At 35.6% G+C, this 17,516-nt stretch overlaps 1 protein-coding gene across 1 annotated transcript in view; it reads right to left on the reverse strand.

Moving 5' to 3' along the window:
* The window catches only part of LOC132267672 (uncharacterized), a 36,437-nt gene extending 19,258 nt beyond the window's left edge, over positions 1-17,179 (reverse strand). Inside the window, exons 1-2 of the mRNA XM_059768798.1 lie at positions 16,469-17,179; positions 16,262-16,327 (exon numbers count right to left, since the gene is read on the reverse strand). Coding sequence (XP_059624781.1) covers positions 16,272-16,327; positions 16,469-17,171 — 759 coding nt within the window. The 5' untranslated portion in view covers positions 17,172-17,179 and the 3' untranslated portion in view covers positions 16,262-16,271. The remainder of the gene's footprint in view (positions 1-16,261; positions 16,328-16,468) is intronic.
* Between the last annotated feature and the right edge of the window lie 337 nt (positions 17,180-17,516).

Here is a 17,516-nt window from a genome sequence, read left to right on the forward strand (position 1 = left end):
TCTCTATATATATATATATATATATATATATATATATATATATGAAAGTTTCACAGAATGGACCTATCAATCTCTTTCTAGTTCTTCACTTAAACTAACATTTCATCTTCAACACATCCATCAAGAGCATCACTACATTTGCATAACGATAAATGCCACAATCAAATCAGAACTCGCTAAACTGAACTAGTATGTGAATTAAACCAACAATACATAGTTGATTAACATGTTGGCACGGAAGTGAACTAACTACACAATGATGTCCGAAGAATAAATAAAAGATATACGTGGTTCATCCAAAATTTAGGATTACGTTCACCAAACGCACCAGACAAATTCCACTATGAAAGTATGAAAGATTACAATGAAGATCTTCCTCTCAAACTCTCAACTTGATCACGCTCTGTCTCTCTTGTGTAGACACAAAATCTCTCAACAATCAATGCACTTACAATTCTTACACAATTGTCCCTTAATTGTCTCTCACAAAAGCTTTACTCACTTTTGCACACAAATCACTTTATGTCTCACCCCTAAAGTCTAATTAAGGTTGGTATAGTCCCATAAAAAGGATCACCAGGCATGTTGGACCGGTCCATCTTAATGAAATTGCCTTTTTGGACAGGTCCATTTTGTCTAGTAGCCAAAATTCTACGTAACAAACTAATTTGGACCTTTTTTTTTTGGTCAGTAGCCAAAATCATCTAGAGCAGCTGGACCCGTCCGTAAATGATGAACCAGTCCAAGTCACCTTACTTATAATCCTTCCAAGTGAAAGTCTTCATAACCTCAACACTACATACTGCATTTGTCCTGACTAAAGAAATTTATTGCATTATCCTACTCTAATATCAAACTAGATTTCTAATACTTTATATTTCTATCTGCATGTTTATTTATTGTTATCTTGACCACCAAGCACATTAACGGAACCTACAAGAACATACAACTGCGTGTTAAATTTTTTTCTTGTTTTTTTCCCTCCAATAACAAGAAGTCCAATTAGATATATTTGTAGGAAATCTAATTGTGTGTTGGCAAATTTTGTAGTCAAAATTTGTGTATTGAATTGTAATTTTTTATTTTATTTTAGGTCTCGATTTTAAAAGCCGATAATGGTTTGATCATCACAAATTTTAGGTTGTACAAACTTAGTTGAAAAACACTTACGTCAGCTAAATGAGTATTGTGAGTACACCTTGCACATTATTTTAGTTGAAGTGATTTGTGAAAATTCTAATAGTATATTTTGGGGCACGGAATTGGAGGCTTCGATTCGGAATTAGTGAAAATTTAGTTTAAAAGATTTGGAGTTGAAAGAAATTTAATTCAAAATCTCAAATTCAAAGCACCACTCCCAAATGCAACATAAGTGTTTCAAATAGAATAATAAAATAGAATTCAACCAATTCTAAGAATTTTTGTACCTATCAAACAAGCTACTTAGATTTATTGGTTTTAAAACAGAATACTATTATACCGGATGTAGAATGGGCAGAACTGGTAGAACTTGATTCTATTGTAGAATTGAGCAAAATGAACTTCAACTGATTTTCAACTCTTTACTCTATTTTTTGGAAGGTTAAGCAAATCTTAACGCACCCTAACTGTTACAAATTATATGATAAGTACTCTTTTCGGCAAGGAACTAGAAAGGGTTTAACAATTATGGAATATGTAGATCTATATTGGAAGCATCATACACATGTTTGAAATATATATATATATATATATATATATATATATATATACATATTTAAAATTTGCATGTGTTTATAAAGCATTTGCAAGTATCTAATGCATATTGACATTTGATTTACGACGAGTGCCCTTTTGGTCATCATGACAAAATGTTTCAAAATTTAAATTAGAAAAGAAATGTTCACTATAATTGTATTTATTTGTAAATATATATACATATATATATATAATTATCATTTTTCTATTGAGCTTTTTTAAAAATAGTCAACCCAAACATGGTCATGTATTTCTCGTATTGTGGTATGTCATATGTATTTCATTCTCTTTATGATATTTGTTTTAGTATATATTTTGTGGAAAATATAATCCAAAATACGAGAAAAATGAAACCTAAATAAACATAGGGAAATTTAATATGAGAAAGAAAAGCTTTAGAGTAGAGGAAACAATAAGTAACATATAAAACTGCAGTGGTAATTAAAGAGAAAATACAGTAAAAAAATTAATCCAAAAAAAAAAAAACAAGGAGTACTTTGATTTCATTTTGGGAAAAAGTATCATTTTTACCTCGACAAAAGATTAATAAATAAAAAAAGTACTATTTTGACTAAACTAAATCTCGCAAACTTTAATAAAACGCGATTATTAGGAACAAAATAAAGAAGTGCTTTAATAACTTTATAAAATTTGTCATTTAAAGAATGACAACTAAATATATTAGCATATATGATATCATTATTTTTATTAGTATTTTTGATGGACCACAAGTGAAGTTTATTTAAATAATAATTTTTAGAAGTTATATCTTATAATAGAATGCTAGTAATAATAAATTTATATATATATAGCAGGCAACAAAATTACTATTTTAAACTTATAAATGGATACAATTATATGTTTTGAATTTTATACATATCTATATGAGTACAATTTATATATATATATATATATCATTTTTTTTTTTCAAGTTCTTATCGCCTGTATTATTGTATCCGGGTGCAGTGTCATGGTTTATGATAGGGAAAAATAAACCTAACCTACCTTGACCAGCCGCCAGATCTCTTCAACATATTTTGTTATCAAAGATAAAGATTTCTATCGGATAAGAATGATGACATTTCTGGCAACAAATGGATCTTCTTTGATCTCGTACAAACGGATGATAAGGGAGACCTCAACCATCGACATCGGCAGAACCAATTTGGTTCCAATCGACAGCCATAAATAGGGCACCAAGCCATTAAATGAGGTACGAGAAAAAAACTCATAAAGAGAATATACATAATTATTATGTGATACGATTACAAGTACTAACTTGATCGTCGGAGGGTCCTCGGCTGATATCCCACCGGTGCCATTCGAGGTGACGTCCCTTTGTTTTGTAGGTAAACGCTGTCGTTCCGAATTGCGAGGATTTTTGCATCAACAGCTGGCGCCATCTATGGGAACGATTAGTTCTCTGAAGAAATAATAATCCTGACGCAACTTGGCTCGGACGGCAAGACGAAAGTTTCCGATCATGGAAACCATCCCAAAGTCATTAATTGACAACGGGTTTCCATGTTCTTATATAAGGACGGGTCTCTACATGATGATTACCCGTCCATCATATTGGGGGCAAAACGGTGGGTTGCGTGATGCCACCTAGTGTACGACGACAATAATCAAAATTTGGCACGTCGACCTAGGCAGTCCAATGTGGTGTTTTCCATCTAGTGATGCTTGGTCCCCTTACTACTGAGGTTTGGTCGTCCAAGACCAAACTCTATCTCATATCTGGCAGCAGCCAACTACGAAGATCTGATCGTTGAAGGCTAAGGCCTGGTCCTTCTGCGCCTACATAAATGAGTAGGTCTCCACCCATCAAGAAGATCACTACCAACAAGGGAGTTTTTACCTGCTAGTAAAGCCTCTACCACTGAGGATGTCTCTAGCTACGGAGTCTCATTACTCCGTCCATTCATGCAATCAGGGTGGCCTTCTACACCCAAGAATGTATCGAGGCCTTTAGGTCCAAGGAGGTCCAATGTCCCTCAAGATCCCATGTCCAATGAGGTCTGTATTCCAAAGGAGGTTCTTAAGTTAAGGGCGATCATGGATCCAACGAGGTACTGGCCACCAGGCCATCATCTGTCAGCCGTTGGGTACCACGCCCCCATCCACAAGGCATCAAGCCAGTCACTGGACACTAAGCCTCCACCTACCAAACGACAGTCGTTACCTCCCTTCCTTTGCAGGAATTGCCTATCGACTTTAGATTATGCAGAATTTTGGATTGATAATCCATTACAGGTTAATTTTTAGTAATCATTTCTAACACAATCTAATATTTTTAGACAACTGTAAATTGTTATAGCACCAGGCACCTCGTCCGCTGTATAAACGTCTATAGAATGGGTCATCACCTAAGATCCCACCATCAGGGGAGAACAGTGGATCACACGATATCAATCGTCGATCTAAATATGATGACAAGGTTTAGAAGATTGACATACCAACCTTGGTACATCGAGCTAGTCGGGTTTCTAGCTTCTCTCCTTTAGCGACCCCTCGGGGGAACTAGTCGTCTAAGACCGGTGCCCGATCCTTAGAAACCATAACCTAGTAAGTCTCTACACACCGGGAAGAACTTTAAGTCCAGTGAAGTTTCTACAATCAATGAGTCCACCGTGTCCAAGGTGGTCCCATGAGGTTTTAAACCATCAAGCACCAATGATGGTCTTTTCAACTTAGAACCAAGCTTAGTCACATGCACTTCAAATATGACGGGTCACTACCACTATAGCCACAAATCAAGGCAAGCATAAAGGATAAGTCTACGAAAGTGAAAAACTTTGACTCCCTTATTAAAGGGCAAGCATATGAAGCTTGGGCAAACATTCCCTTATTAAAGGGGCGAACTGGGTGAAACTCGTAAAAAATAACCCTTTCTAAAAGTTGCAATATCCCGGTGTTACAAGGGATGATAATGAGTGTCCTTTATTATAAGGACCCGGGCCAAATGAATTCCGTAATCAGTGTCCCCGTACTATAAGGGACAGTAAATGAGTGTCCTGTATTATAAGGACCCGGACTGAATGAATCCCGTAATCAATATCCTCATATTACAAGGGATGATAACAAGTGTCCTGCATTATTATTTCCCTTATCAATAAGGCATGCTGAGTGAAGCTTGAATATATTACAAACCCTTTACTAAAGGGACGAGCTGAGTGAAGCTCGTAAAACCTAATTTCCTTACTAAAAGGACGAGCTGAGTGAAGCACATAAAACATAATTCCCTTATTAAAGGAACGAGCTGAGTGAAACTTGTAAAACCTACTTCCCTTACTAAAGGGACGAGTTGAGTAAAGCTCGTAAAATTTAATTCCCTTATTAAAGGAGTGATGAGCTAAGTGAAGCTCGTACAATTTATTCTCTTACCAAGGGAAGATTACCCAAGGGAAGAATACCCAAAGGTACTAAAAATAGTACCCAAGGGAAGATTACCCAATGGTACTATTTTTAGTATCCAAAGGAAGATTACTGTAATACCCCTAGTTTTAAAAAGGATAAAATTGGAATTTCAATTATCTTTATTGTATTTTTATGTGACTAGTTGCTTAAATGTTTAATTGGTTTATTTGTTTTAAACTGTTAGTTTTGTATTTGAATTGCCTTATTTGGTTAAATATATTTTAATTAAATTAATTGTATTTTTTGGTTGCTATGGTTACTTTAATTGTATTATAAATTATTTTCTTGCATGGACGTAACTGTTTAATTAAATTAAGTATATGAATTATCTTTTAAGGTTTTAGTATTTTTATGGGCTTGCCGACATAATTAATTAGGATTTACGTTTAGGGTTTTTATTGACTTAGGATTTGGAGTTGGTTATAAATATATAACTTATACGTCCCTAGGGTTTGATAACCCTATTCACGGCATAGTGAAAATACAGAGGAGAGTTTGAAGAGAACAGAGCAAGAGAAAAACAGAACAAAATTTAGAAGGAGAACAGAGAGGGCCAAGGGAGAGTTGTGGTGGATTAAACCAAAACCGTAGGAGGCTTGAAGGTGGTCAGTGGTTGTCGGAAATTAGGAAAACGACAACACAGTTTTAAGACCAAAGCTACAGGCAAGTTCTTCTACTTTCTCCTTCCCTTTGACTTATGTTCTGTGCACCTAGGTAGTCTCTAGGGTTAAATAAATTATAAACTAAAACTTACATGTTAATTGTATGTTATATTGATAATCTGTTTGGGTTGTAATCGAATCTATTACAGGATTCGTACATATCTGTTTTCAGTTTTGTTGGAAAAGCTTGTTAGTCCGGTTGTAATTTTAGACTCTAGGGAATTTGTTGAGTCTTAAATGGATCTTGCATGATTATTCTATGTCAAATTTTAACATTTGTTGTCTGAGAAATTGGTCTGAAATAAATTCGTTCTTGTCTGTTCCAGTTTTGCTCTTTAAGCATGCTAGTAAATTGCTTAGTTAAATCTCTGTATTTGATTTTAAATTGTTGTTCTAAAACCATTGGGAGTCTATTTTGGTATTAATAAGAACTTAGGATAAGTTTTAGAAGTCAACTGAAGGGTGGACATAGGCCGGAGAAGAAGCAGAAGGACGAGGACGGAGCAAACGGGGACTGAAAGCTCTCAAAGGAGGTGAGAGCCGGCTCCATGGAAGTGGGAGCCTACTCCCAGACTCATTGAGCCGGCTCTAAAGTCCATAGAGCCGGCTCCAGGCTTAAAAGAGCCTGCTCTTGGAATTTAGAGCAGGCTCTCAAATAGTGGTTTTCTGATTTTTTTTTTTTACGATCTGTTTGCAACTGTTGGAGCATGGGAACTATTTGGATGGGTCTGGGTCTACACAGAGGTATTAAGAAATTTATTTTGGGTGTAATTAAGACCTTAAGTTGATTAAAGTTGACCTCTAAGTCAATGGGATAAACAGTATAAAATTAAGGAATTTTCTATGCTGTTAACGGATAGAAGAGAAATAAATTGCTTAATTAAATTTCAGCAATTGTTATGGGATTTAGTAAGTTATTAAAACTTATTTTATATGCACGGTGAAGTATTTTAATTAACCAATTGGACTTGTGGCATAGTGTATGACTCTGTGCTAAAAGATGAAACAGAATACGAGTATACAACTTATTACGTGGTTATCGGACAAAAGGAACTAAATTGGCTAGATTAGTTTAGCAATTGATTGGACTATAATATGATTATAAAACTTATTTGTAATGCATGATAGATTCATTGATATATTAGATGTGATCTACGCATGCTTTGGATGCTAGTTGTTGAACCTTTAAACCGTTTCCTGCAAATACATGGTTTAACTCTTGGATTTAAATTGCTGAAACTATAAATAGTCTCCTGCAAGTATTTGGGATGGTTTTGAATTGTAAATTGCTAAACTGTTAATTATGTGTTATAATTTACATGGGTTGGATGTTAATTGTGGAATCTTATATATTATTCTACAATTAATTGGATTATGGTTTTGAACTGTAATTGTTGTGGCATTGTATCAACTATTCTGCAATGACATGGATAATTGGTTTTGGACTGTAAATTACTTACTTGTTATTTATATGTTGTAATTTACATGGATATAGAGGATTGTATGCACCGGTATGGGACGGTGACATACTAGGTATGGTTTAGCTCAAAACGCTCATTCCTACCTATTTTGGATTAAGGGTTTGAATTATAAAAACATAATTCTCCTTATATTTAAGTTTGTGCAGCTGAATAAACTGAACGACTTATTGGATTTCCTTCTATTCAGGTTGAGACCCTTATTGTAGTCCAGTGAATGTCCCTTATTGTGGATATATATATATGTATGGACTATATAGCTATTGTTGAGATATCTAGGGTGTATCGAGTCACTGTTTGGATTGTAGTTAGAGAAGAATTTGCATGTGGGCCTGACCCACTCTTATTTTTACAGGTGTTCGTTAGTTCCAGACTTAGAGCTGGATCGTGCTGAGCAGATACAGTCATTCACTCCACCGATGACCAGGATTTTATTTCATATTTTAAACTTGGGTTTCATTTCCAGTCTTTTGAGTTTAGTGAGATTTTTAGGGGTCCACTAGATGGATTCCCGAGTTGTAATAGAAGTGGAGAAGTTGGATATATCAGAATAATTCTTTATTAATAAAATTTTATTATGAGGTTTTTGGATTATTATTCTAGTTTCTTTTTAGCAATTTATTTATTCCTGTTTTCTTAATTGTATTTTATGTTCTATTATTGCTAATTGATTTGATATCCTCGAGTTATCGGGCGTGGGCCTGGCCAACCCACATCCGGAAATCTGGGGGTATCATAGTTGGTATCAGAGCACTCCAGGTTCTAGTGTCCTTAGGAGTGTTTTCGTTATAAGACTTCCGCGTTGCATCTCTTAAAAACTTAGAGCCATATTAGGACTCGTTGTACTCTTGCTACGGTTCGATAGGAGGAGCTGATGTCAATTATATTCCATAGTTATGGAATGGTTGACACTAGGAGGAGGATCGGGTTCAGGGCAAAAGCGATACGGACCCAACAGAGTAAAGTAGGATGATGTCAAGTTCTTTGTCAGAAGCAGAACCTAGGATCGAAGGTTTTGTTCCAAGGTTGGCATTACTTAGAAAGTATACGTGAAGAACGGATCAAGGTGTAGGTGTTAGGTCACCACTTATCGGGACCAACATAACTTCAATTGTTTTCAAAACAGAGACAAACGAAGAGTAGGGTTCTGAAGAGGATCCTAAGGGAGGAGATATCAGCGTCTCCAAGAAAGGGGATATTGAAGCTTGAAGATGAAAGATCGTACGAGGGTGCTCTCATTCACCAGTAGTATAGTGAATGATACTGGCAGTGTTAGTATGAACCATTCTACATATGGATGAATTTTCGTATCGTCTCTGAGAGTTAATTGAAAAGTACTCTTTAAGAGTTTGGGAATTGGATGGAGTTCTTGTCAGAACGAAGACGTGATTTTATATCACAGTTTGGAGAGTATGGGGTTAGGTTGTGACGTTCTAAGTTGCTTTGTAAAGCCACGATAAGTGGGTTGCATTCCACGTATAAGGAGGATGAGGGTTAAGCCTTTGGTATTTGCTTACGTAAAAGAATGATGCTTTTAAAGCTATGGTTACAAACAGGTTTCAAGGTTGGATGATTACCAACGAAACTACGAAATGAACTTTTGTGACATAATTTGTGAACTTGAGTTCAAATGAGGTTTTTTTCTCTGGAATGGAGGATGTTTTAATTAGAAATTTTATTTTGGTTGTTTTGTTGTATTGTGTGTATCTATGTGTTTGATTTTGTTATTTTGTGTTGCATTTTGATATTATGTGTTTCATTTTGTTAATTTGTCCGGATTGGGAGTATGGAGTGTTGGGGACACAAGTATGCGATCAACCAACTATTATTTTGATGGCATGGATAATAGCGCTATGTACGCTAGGATTTGTAAATAAATGGTCATATGATTGGGTAGAGACACAAACTCCTAGCCAATCTATTGGATTTGGATGTGCATCAACAAGGTAGGTTACTTGGGATGGGATAGTTAACTACCAATAAGAGTCACATAATCTACACTGAGTAGTTAGATATACTCTACACTAGGTAGGGATTTGTTTTTTTTGCAACGCTATAAGAATGGTGGTCGTGAATGTTTCAGGGGATTTGTGAGGTTGTGGTAGGTAAAGATCACTGTAATGCCACTATGGTTCGGACGGAGGATTTCGAGCTGGTAGGCACTTGTTAGAATGACGCCGAGAACGGATAATGGACTGATTAAAGCTTTATCCATCTATTCGAAATCTGGACATGATTTTTTGAGGGTGTCATTTGGAGTAGTTGTTGTTATGTACTTGGAGGAAGAATCAAAGTTTCTACATTGTATAAAATGTGGAATATTTTTTTTTTTTTTTAGGGTCCTCATTTGCAACAATTAGTTATTGCTTTGACATTGATGACTATATGGAGGATGGGAAAAGTTTCATAAGTTTTTGAAGTAGGACAAAGAGTCAAATTGACACTACTTATATTACAAAGGTAGGGTGTGTCAGAGATAGGATGGTGGGACCGGTCACCTGTCATCAGGAAGCGATGCACGGTGTGCGTGAAAAAGGTCATACTGTAGGGTTAGTTTTTAACGATGCTCCAAATTAAGTATTGGGTGCAGACGGAAGCTGGTGGTACCAGACTAATGGTACTTTTGGTAGACGGACTAGGAGGAGGATGTTGGGACTAAGGTTCATAACACTTAGTTCTTTCTTCATTCTGGCGGATAATATGATGCGCTCACGGTCTGGAGCAGTTTTTGAGGGTCAGGATGAGGGACAACGTGGTTTTCTTCCCGTCTAATAAAATTAGATGGTCGAGATGGATCATCAGAGATAACTAAATCTTTGCAGTCATTTTTCTGTACTGAGGTGGAAATGATGGAGCATCATTACAGATTTAGTTGAGGGTTGATTTCTAAATTAAATCAGCTTAGGTCTTGTTTATTTCGAACTAGTGAAATATCAGCTCATATAAATAGAGGGGATTACAAGACGACTTGGATGCATCAGCGTGGTGATTCGCACTTTGTGTTAAGTTCTGGTTGGTGGAAGGGAACATGGAAGGGGACGCTCGCAACAACCGATAGGAGCTTTCGGTTAGTTCTTGCATTAGGAGTTGGGGTCTTAGTTTAGGTACTAATGACACTTGCTTTTCCCAAGGAAATTAAGGGGGTCGAATTCAAATATCGGAGCTGACCCTGGAGGCGGTATTACTTTATTCAGAAGAGCTTAAGGTGCTCGGGGAGGATTTGTTGATTCGGTGAACGTTGTCGGAGTGACTGAGATGTAAAAATTTGTAGAAATTTTCTCAATACACTCGGACGGTTATAGGACATCAAATGTCAGTTCTAGTGAACAGGTATAGGAAGGGATATGTATATAAACATCTATACGAGTAACACTTGTTAGGAAAAGGGAGTAAGCCTAGTTAGCAGTGGATAGTTGGTCGAGATTATCGACATTTATTGGAGTTATTAATTCCATGCGGATTAAGAGTGGTGGTTTGAGCAAGTTTGCTGCTAGACCTAAATCTCGTAATGTTCACTTTTGGACTTCGCATTAGTTCTATATTTGCACTGATAGCGGAGGTGTAGCTGTGATTTATATCTCTCGACGGGGGATTGGATCGCGAATGTCCATTTGATCATAGAGGAGATACTTGAGATAGATATCCTAGGTTTTATGGGAAGTTGGAAGTGTTTACTTCATTTCTCATCTTGATGGCACCAGGAGGTTTGCATGGGAAGCAAGGTGTGTTGTCGGGGAAGGTCAGTTGTTAGGTATTCGATTGTTTTCATGAATAGTGTTATTAAAACACTAGGGTGGATGCATAGATGTTTTGTAAGTCTATGCTATAAATATAACTTACATGTTGGATAGTTTTTGTGTATCCTTTATTTCGGACCTATATATTTTCTTTAAGATTTGGAATTTGGTGGAGCCTATACACAGAGGCAGAGTCCACAACGGAACGACAAATAATCAATAATTCAAGGTTTCATGAATTCCGAGGACGGAATTCCATTTGTTAGGGGGGAAGAATGTAATACCCCTAGTTTTAAAAAGGATAAAATTGGAATTTCAATTATCTTTATTGTATTTTTATGTGACTAGTTGCTTAAATGTTTAATTGGTTTATTTGTTTTAAACTGTTAGTTTTGTATTTGAATTGCCTTATTTGGTTTATTGTATTTTTATGTGACTAGTTGCTTAAATGTTTAATTGGTTTATTTGTTTTAAACTGTTAGTTTTGTATTTGAATTGCCTTATTTGATTAAATATATTTTAATTAAATTAATTGTATTTTTTGGTTGCTGTGGTTACTTTAATTGTATTATTAATTATTTTCTTGCATGGACGTAACTGTTTAATTAAATTAAGTATATGAATTATCTTTTAGGGTTTTAGTATTTTTATGGGCTTGCTGACATAATTAATTAGGATTTACATTTAGGGTTTTTATTGACTTAGGATTTGAAGTTAGTTATAAATATATAACTTATACGTCCCTAGGGTTTGATAACCCTATTCATGGCACAATGAAAATACAGAGGAGATTTTAGAGAGAACTGAGCAAAAGAAAAACAGAACAAAACTTAGAAGGAGAACAGAGAGGGCCAAGGGAGAGTTGTGGTGGATTAAACCAAAACCGTAGGAGGCTTGAAGGTGGTCAGTGGTTGCCAGAAATTAGGAAGACGACAACACAGTTTTGAGACCAAAGCTACAGGCAAGTTCTTCTACTTTCTCCTTCTCTTTGGCTTGTGTTCTGTGCACCTAGGTAGTCTCTAAGGTTAAATAAATTATAAACTAAAACTTACATGTTAATTGTATGTTATATTGATAATCTGTTTCGGTTGTAATCGAATCTATTACAGGATTCGTACATATCTGTTTTCAGTTTTGTTGGAAAAGCTTGTTAGTCTGGTTGTAATTTTAGACTCTAGGGAATTTTTTGAGTCTTAAATGGATCTTGCATGATTATTATATGTCAAATTTTAACATCTGTTGTCTGAGAAATTAGTCTGAAATAAATTCGTTCTTGTCTGTTCCAGTTTTGCTCTTTAAGCATGCTAGTAAATTGCTTAGTTAAATCTCTGTATTTGATTTCAAATTGTTGTTCTAAAACCATTGGGAGTCTGTTTTGGTATTAATAAGACCTTAGGATAAGTTTTAGAAGTCAACTGAAGGGTGGACATAGGCCGGAGAAGAAGCAGAAGGACGAGGACGGAGTAAACGGGGACTGGAAGCTCTCAAAGGAGGTGAGAGCCGGCTCCATTGAAGTGGGAGCTTGCTCCCAGACTCATTGAGCCGGCTCTAGAGTCCATAGAGCCGGCTTTAGGCTTAAAAGAGCCTGCTCTTGGAATTTAGAGCAGGCTCTCAAATAGTGGTTTTCTGATTTTTTTTTTTTTTTTTTTTTTTTTTTTTTTTTTTTTTTTTTTTTTTTACGATCTGTTTACAACTGTTGGAGCATGGGAACTGTTTGGATGGGTCTGGGTCTACACAGAGGTATTAAGAAATTTATTTTCGGTGTAATTAAGACCTTAAGTTGATTAAAGTTGACCTCTAAGTCAATGGGATAAACAATATAAAATTAAGGAATTTTCTATGCTGTTAACGGAGAAGAGAAATAAATTGCTTAATTAAATTTCAGCAATTGTTATGGGATTTAGTAAGTTATTAAAACTTATTTTATATGCACGGTGAAGTATTTTAATTAACCAATTGGACTTGTGGCATAGTGTATGGCTCTGTGCTAAATGATGAAATAGAATACGAGTATACAATTTAGTACGCTATTATCGGACAAAAGGAACTAAATTGCCTAGATTAGTTTAGCAATTGATTGGACTATAATATGATTATAAAACTTATTTGTAATGCATGATAGAGTCATTGATATATTAGATGTGATCTACGCATGCTTTAGATGCTAGTCGTTGAACCTTTAAACCGTTTCCTGCAAATACATGGTTTAACTCTTGGATTTAAATTGCTGAAACTATAAATAGTCTCCTGCAAGTATTTGGGATGGTTTTGGATTGAAAATTGCTAAACTGTTAATTATGTGTTGTAATTTACATGGGTTAGATGTTAATTGTGGAATCTTATATATTATTCTACAATTAATTGGATTATGGTTTTGAACTGTAATTGTTGTGGCATTGTATCAACTATTCTGCAATGACATGGATAATTGGTTTTGGACTGTAAATTACTTGCTTGTTATTTATTTGTTGTAATTTACATGGATATAGAGGATTGTATGCACCGGTATGGGACGGTGACATACTAGGTATGGTTTAGCTCAAAACGCTCATTCCTATCTTATGGATTTTAATTGGTGAACAGTTTTATCTGTTCAATCAATTATATGGATTTTGTGAATTGTATGCACCGGTATGGGACGGTGGCATACTAGGGACAGACTGATTCAAAATAACTCAGTCCTACCTATTTTGGATTAAGGGTTCGAATTAGAAAAACATAATTTTCCTTATATTTAAGTTTGTGCAGCTGAATAAGCTGAACGACTTATTGGATTTCCTATGGATGGATATGAATGGATTTTTAATATATGTTTATGGTACCACGAGATGAGCTTGAGTCTCAGACTCGTTTGTTAGGGTGCGTATATGCAGTGAATGCGTAACTGGCTATAGTAGGTTGAGGTATACCCTGTTAGGTCTAGGTACTCATGCCCACATTTGGATGCGTTTTCGCATGTTGCCTTCTATTCAGGTTGAGATCCCTACTGTAGTCCAGTGAATGTCCCTTATTGTGGATATATCTATATGTATGGACTAGATAGCTATTGTTGAGATATCTAGGGTGTATCTGCGTATCGAGTCACTGTTTGGATTGTAGTTAGAGAAGAATTTGCATGTGGGCCTGACCCACTCTTATTTTTACAGGTGTTCGTTAGTTCAAGACTTAGAGCTGGATCGTGCTGAGCAGATACAGTCATTCACTCCACCGATGACCAGGATTTTATTTCATGTTTTAGACTTGGGTTTCATTTCCAGTCTTTTGAGTTTAGTGAGATTTTTAGGGGTCCACTAGATGGATTCCCGAGTTGTAATAGAAGTGGAGAAGTTAGATATATCAGAATAATTCTTTATTAATAAAATTTTATTCTGAGGTTTTTAGATTATTATTCTAGTTTCTTTTCAGCAATTTATTTATTCCTGTTTTCTTAATTGTATTCTGTGTTCGATTATTACTAATTGATTTGATATCCTCGGATTATCGGGCGTGGGCCTGGCCAACCCGCATTCGGAAATCCGGGGGTATCACAATTACCCATGGGAAGAGTACCTAAGGGTACTAAAAATAGTACCCAAGGGAAGATTACCCATGGGAAGAGTACCCAAGGGTATCAGAAATAGTAACTAAGGGAAGAGTACCCAAGGGTACCAAAAATAGTACCCAAGGAATCATTACTCAAGGGAAGAATACCCAAGTGAAAAATTCCCCAAGAAAAAAAAAAAAGAAATAAATTACTATTCACATGAACAGTACCCCCGCGGGCATTATTCCCGGGGGAACTATGCCTAGGGCAAAAAAAAAAAAAAAAAATTGTTCACTTGAATAGTACTCTCGGGCACTCTTCCCAAGGGAACAGTGCCCAAGGCAAAAAATAAAATAAAGTTTACATTCCCAAAGTTAGACGAGCAAGTTTGGGAATGGGAGACAACTGATAAAGAAAAATAAACCTAACCTACCTTGTCCATCCGCCAGATCTCTTTGACATATTTTGTTATCAAAGATAAAGATTTCCATCGGATAAGAATGATTACATTTCTTATCCAGGATAAGGAAAGACGACGTGGTTCAACAGAGTAAGGATAACCTTGGCACAATTTAAGAAAGTCAAAGGAGTAAATCATATCCTCGACAAATCTGGCAACAAACGGATCTCTTTTGATCTCGCACAAGCGGATGATAAGGGAGACCTCAACCATCGATATCGGTAGAACCAATTTGGTTTCAATCGACAGCCATAAATAGGGCACCAAGCCATTAAAAAACGGTACGAGAAAAAACCCTTAAAGAGAACATACATAATTATTATGTGATACGATTACAAGTATTAACTTGATCGTCAGAGGGTCCTCTGCTGGCACCTCACCGGTGCCATTCGAGGTGAAATTCCTTTGTTTTGTAGGTAAACGCTGTCGTTCCGAGTCGTGAGAATTTTCGCATCAACAGTTTATATTACAGCAAAACGGTGAATCAACTCCATGTTTCTCTAAAGTATTGTACAACATTTGTTTCTTTTGTTCCATCCACTTAGTTTCAAAAGTCAGAACTGGGTTTTAGTTGACTATGTTCAACAAAAGATATTTAATCATTCAATCAAGATTCACTAAAAATTGAAATGAATTTTCATTATGTTAATCTGCGACACATTCTGGGCTTGTAGAGGTTCCACAATAAAGTAAAATTTTTATTTAAGGTATTCAGAGATTGACTTGAATTTTCTCTTTGTTTCTCTCTCTCTTTTTTCAAAATTATATGGATGTGTATTCTAGGTATATTATACAATGTTTTACTAACTACAAATGTTATACTAGAGTCAAAGAATAAAGTGGGTGTGTGAGTTATGTGTGTATTTTTTGCCAATGTAAAAGTAAAAAAAATAAAAATTAAAAAAATTAAAAAACTAGAGTCAAGTGTCCCATGAATTTCCATAAATTCTCAAAATCATTTTTATGCCCTTCGTAGTTTTTAAATCAGTAACTTAAAAATTGATAATTGATCACAAAATAGTGTAACTTTTAATTGACCATAAAAGAGTTAGGATTACAATTGATCTAAGTGTTTTTCAATTGTAATGCCAACTCTTTTGTAATCTCATTTCTTTGTTACAAGTATTTTATTTATTTTTTGGGGGATAATAAACAAATGAATATTTAAGAAACTACGCATAACTTATGCCACCGACAACAAATTTATATAAAAAAATGCATTGAAAGAGAAAAAAGGAACTTACACTTGGTGTGTTATAATTGTTGCCCCGAGCTCTCTCCTTCAACTTCATCTTCATTTGTTTCATCATCTAGAAATTGATATCAAAATGGAAAGCATTAGCTGAGTCATTAATTTCTTATAGAAATTCAAGGACAAATTTCATACAACTAATAAAAATACATAGTCTTTATCATATTTCTTATTAGAATTTTATCAACTCCATATTTACCTCTTGGCCGTCGCCATTCCATGATTAATTTGTTGCTCTGCAAACCATGATTAATTTTTTGCTCAAGGGTCTTGTGAATATGATGACCAAATAAACTTGTCACTGGCTTTCTTGTGCCTGATGTGGTCCAAATTTGGTCACACCCCTTAACATAGATGTGAATTAAGGATGGCAATTGAAAAGCAATATTATTTGGCTCACAGAAGCTTCTCAGGTTTGGTAGATCGTAGAGACGCAGATACTCTAACCGAGGGAGCAGAATTCCAATTTTATCTATAGCATCTTTTGCTCCTTCTTCTTCATTTCTCACTATTTCTTCAATCGAACAACAGGAATAAATATATAGTCTCCGAAGTTGGGCGAGACCTGTTGTTGCTATTGAGAGAGAGAACAAATATATCACCCTGTTGCAACGACCAACTGCCAGACCTGTTAGGTTGTTGAAGACCAGAAATCCCTGTCTTACTATGGCATTAAGTCCTTCCCGGTTGAAGGTTACTACACCTTCTAATGAACTACACTCATACATACTGAGTTCTTCAACAGCCTCAAACCTCTGTAGCAGGTTAGGAGGGAAATTTAACAATTTGCTGCTCCGAGTTACCATCAAGTCTCTTAGTTTTCTAGAGGAGCTTGCTGGAATCTGAGAATTCCAAATATGTTCAAAGAGGCTCCCATCAGAGAGTACCAGTTTCTCCAACATTGGAAATGCAACCTGCGAAAAAGTCACTCAGTACGCCCATGCATATATACATATTTCCATCAAATAAAGATAATACTATTGAAATCCATTCCCAAATTAAAGATGCAAGGCTTGACTCTTCATTATTTTAAATAGTTCAGGTTTTGTTTGGCTCGCCTCGTCTAATAAAAATAGCCAAGATATATTCAGTGTTCGGCCTTGATTTTCACACTGTGTTCAAGATCACTTTCGCTCATGCATGAGCCTACATTTCATGAATGGTCTATGAGCTTAAAGAGTTGAGCCTAACAATTTTCGGAATTGGCTCGTTTATTTAAGAACAACCATATCACAACTTGAGATTTC

The sequence above is a fragment of the Cornus florida genome, unplaced genomic scaffold (genome assembly GCF_030987335.1).
Source record: "Cornus florida cultivar Cherokee Brave unplaced genomic scaffold, ASM3098733v1 CherokeeBrave_3.0.0_Hap2_Chr07, whole genome shotgun sequence".
NCBI classification, from domain to species: Eukaryota; Viridiplantae; Streptophyta; class Magnoliopsida; order Cornales; family Cornaceae; genus Cornus; species Cornus florida.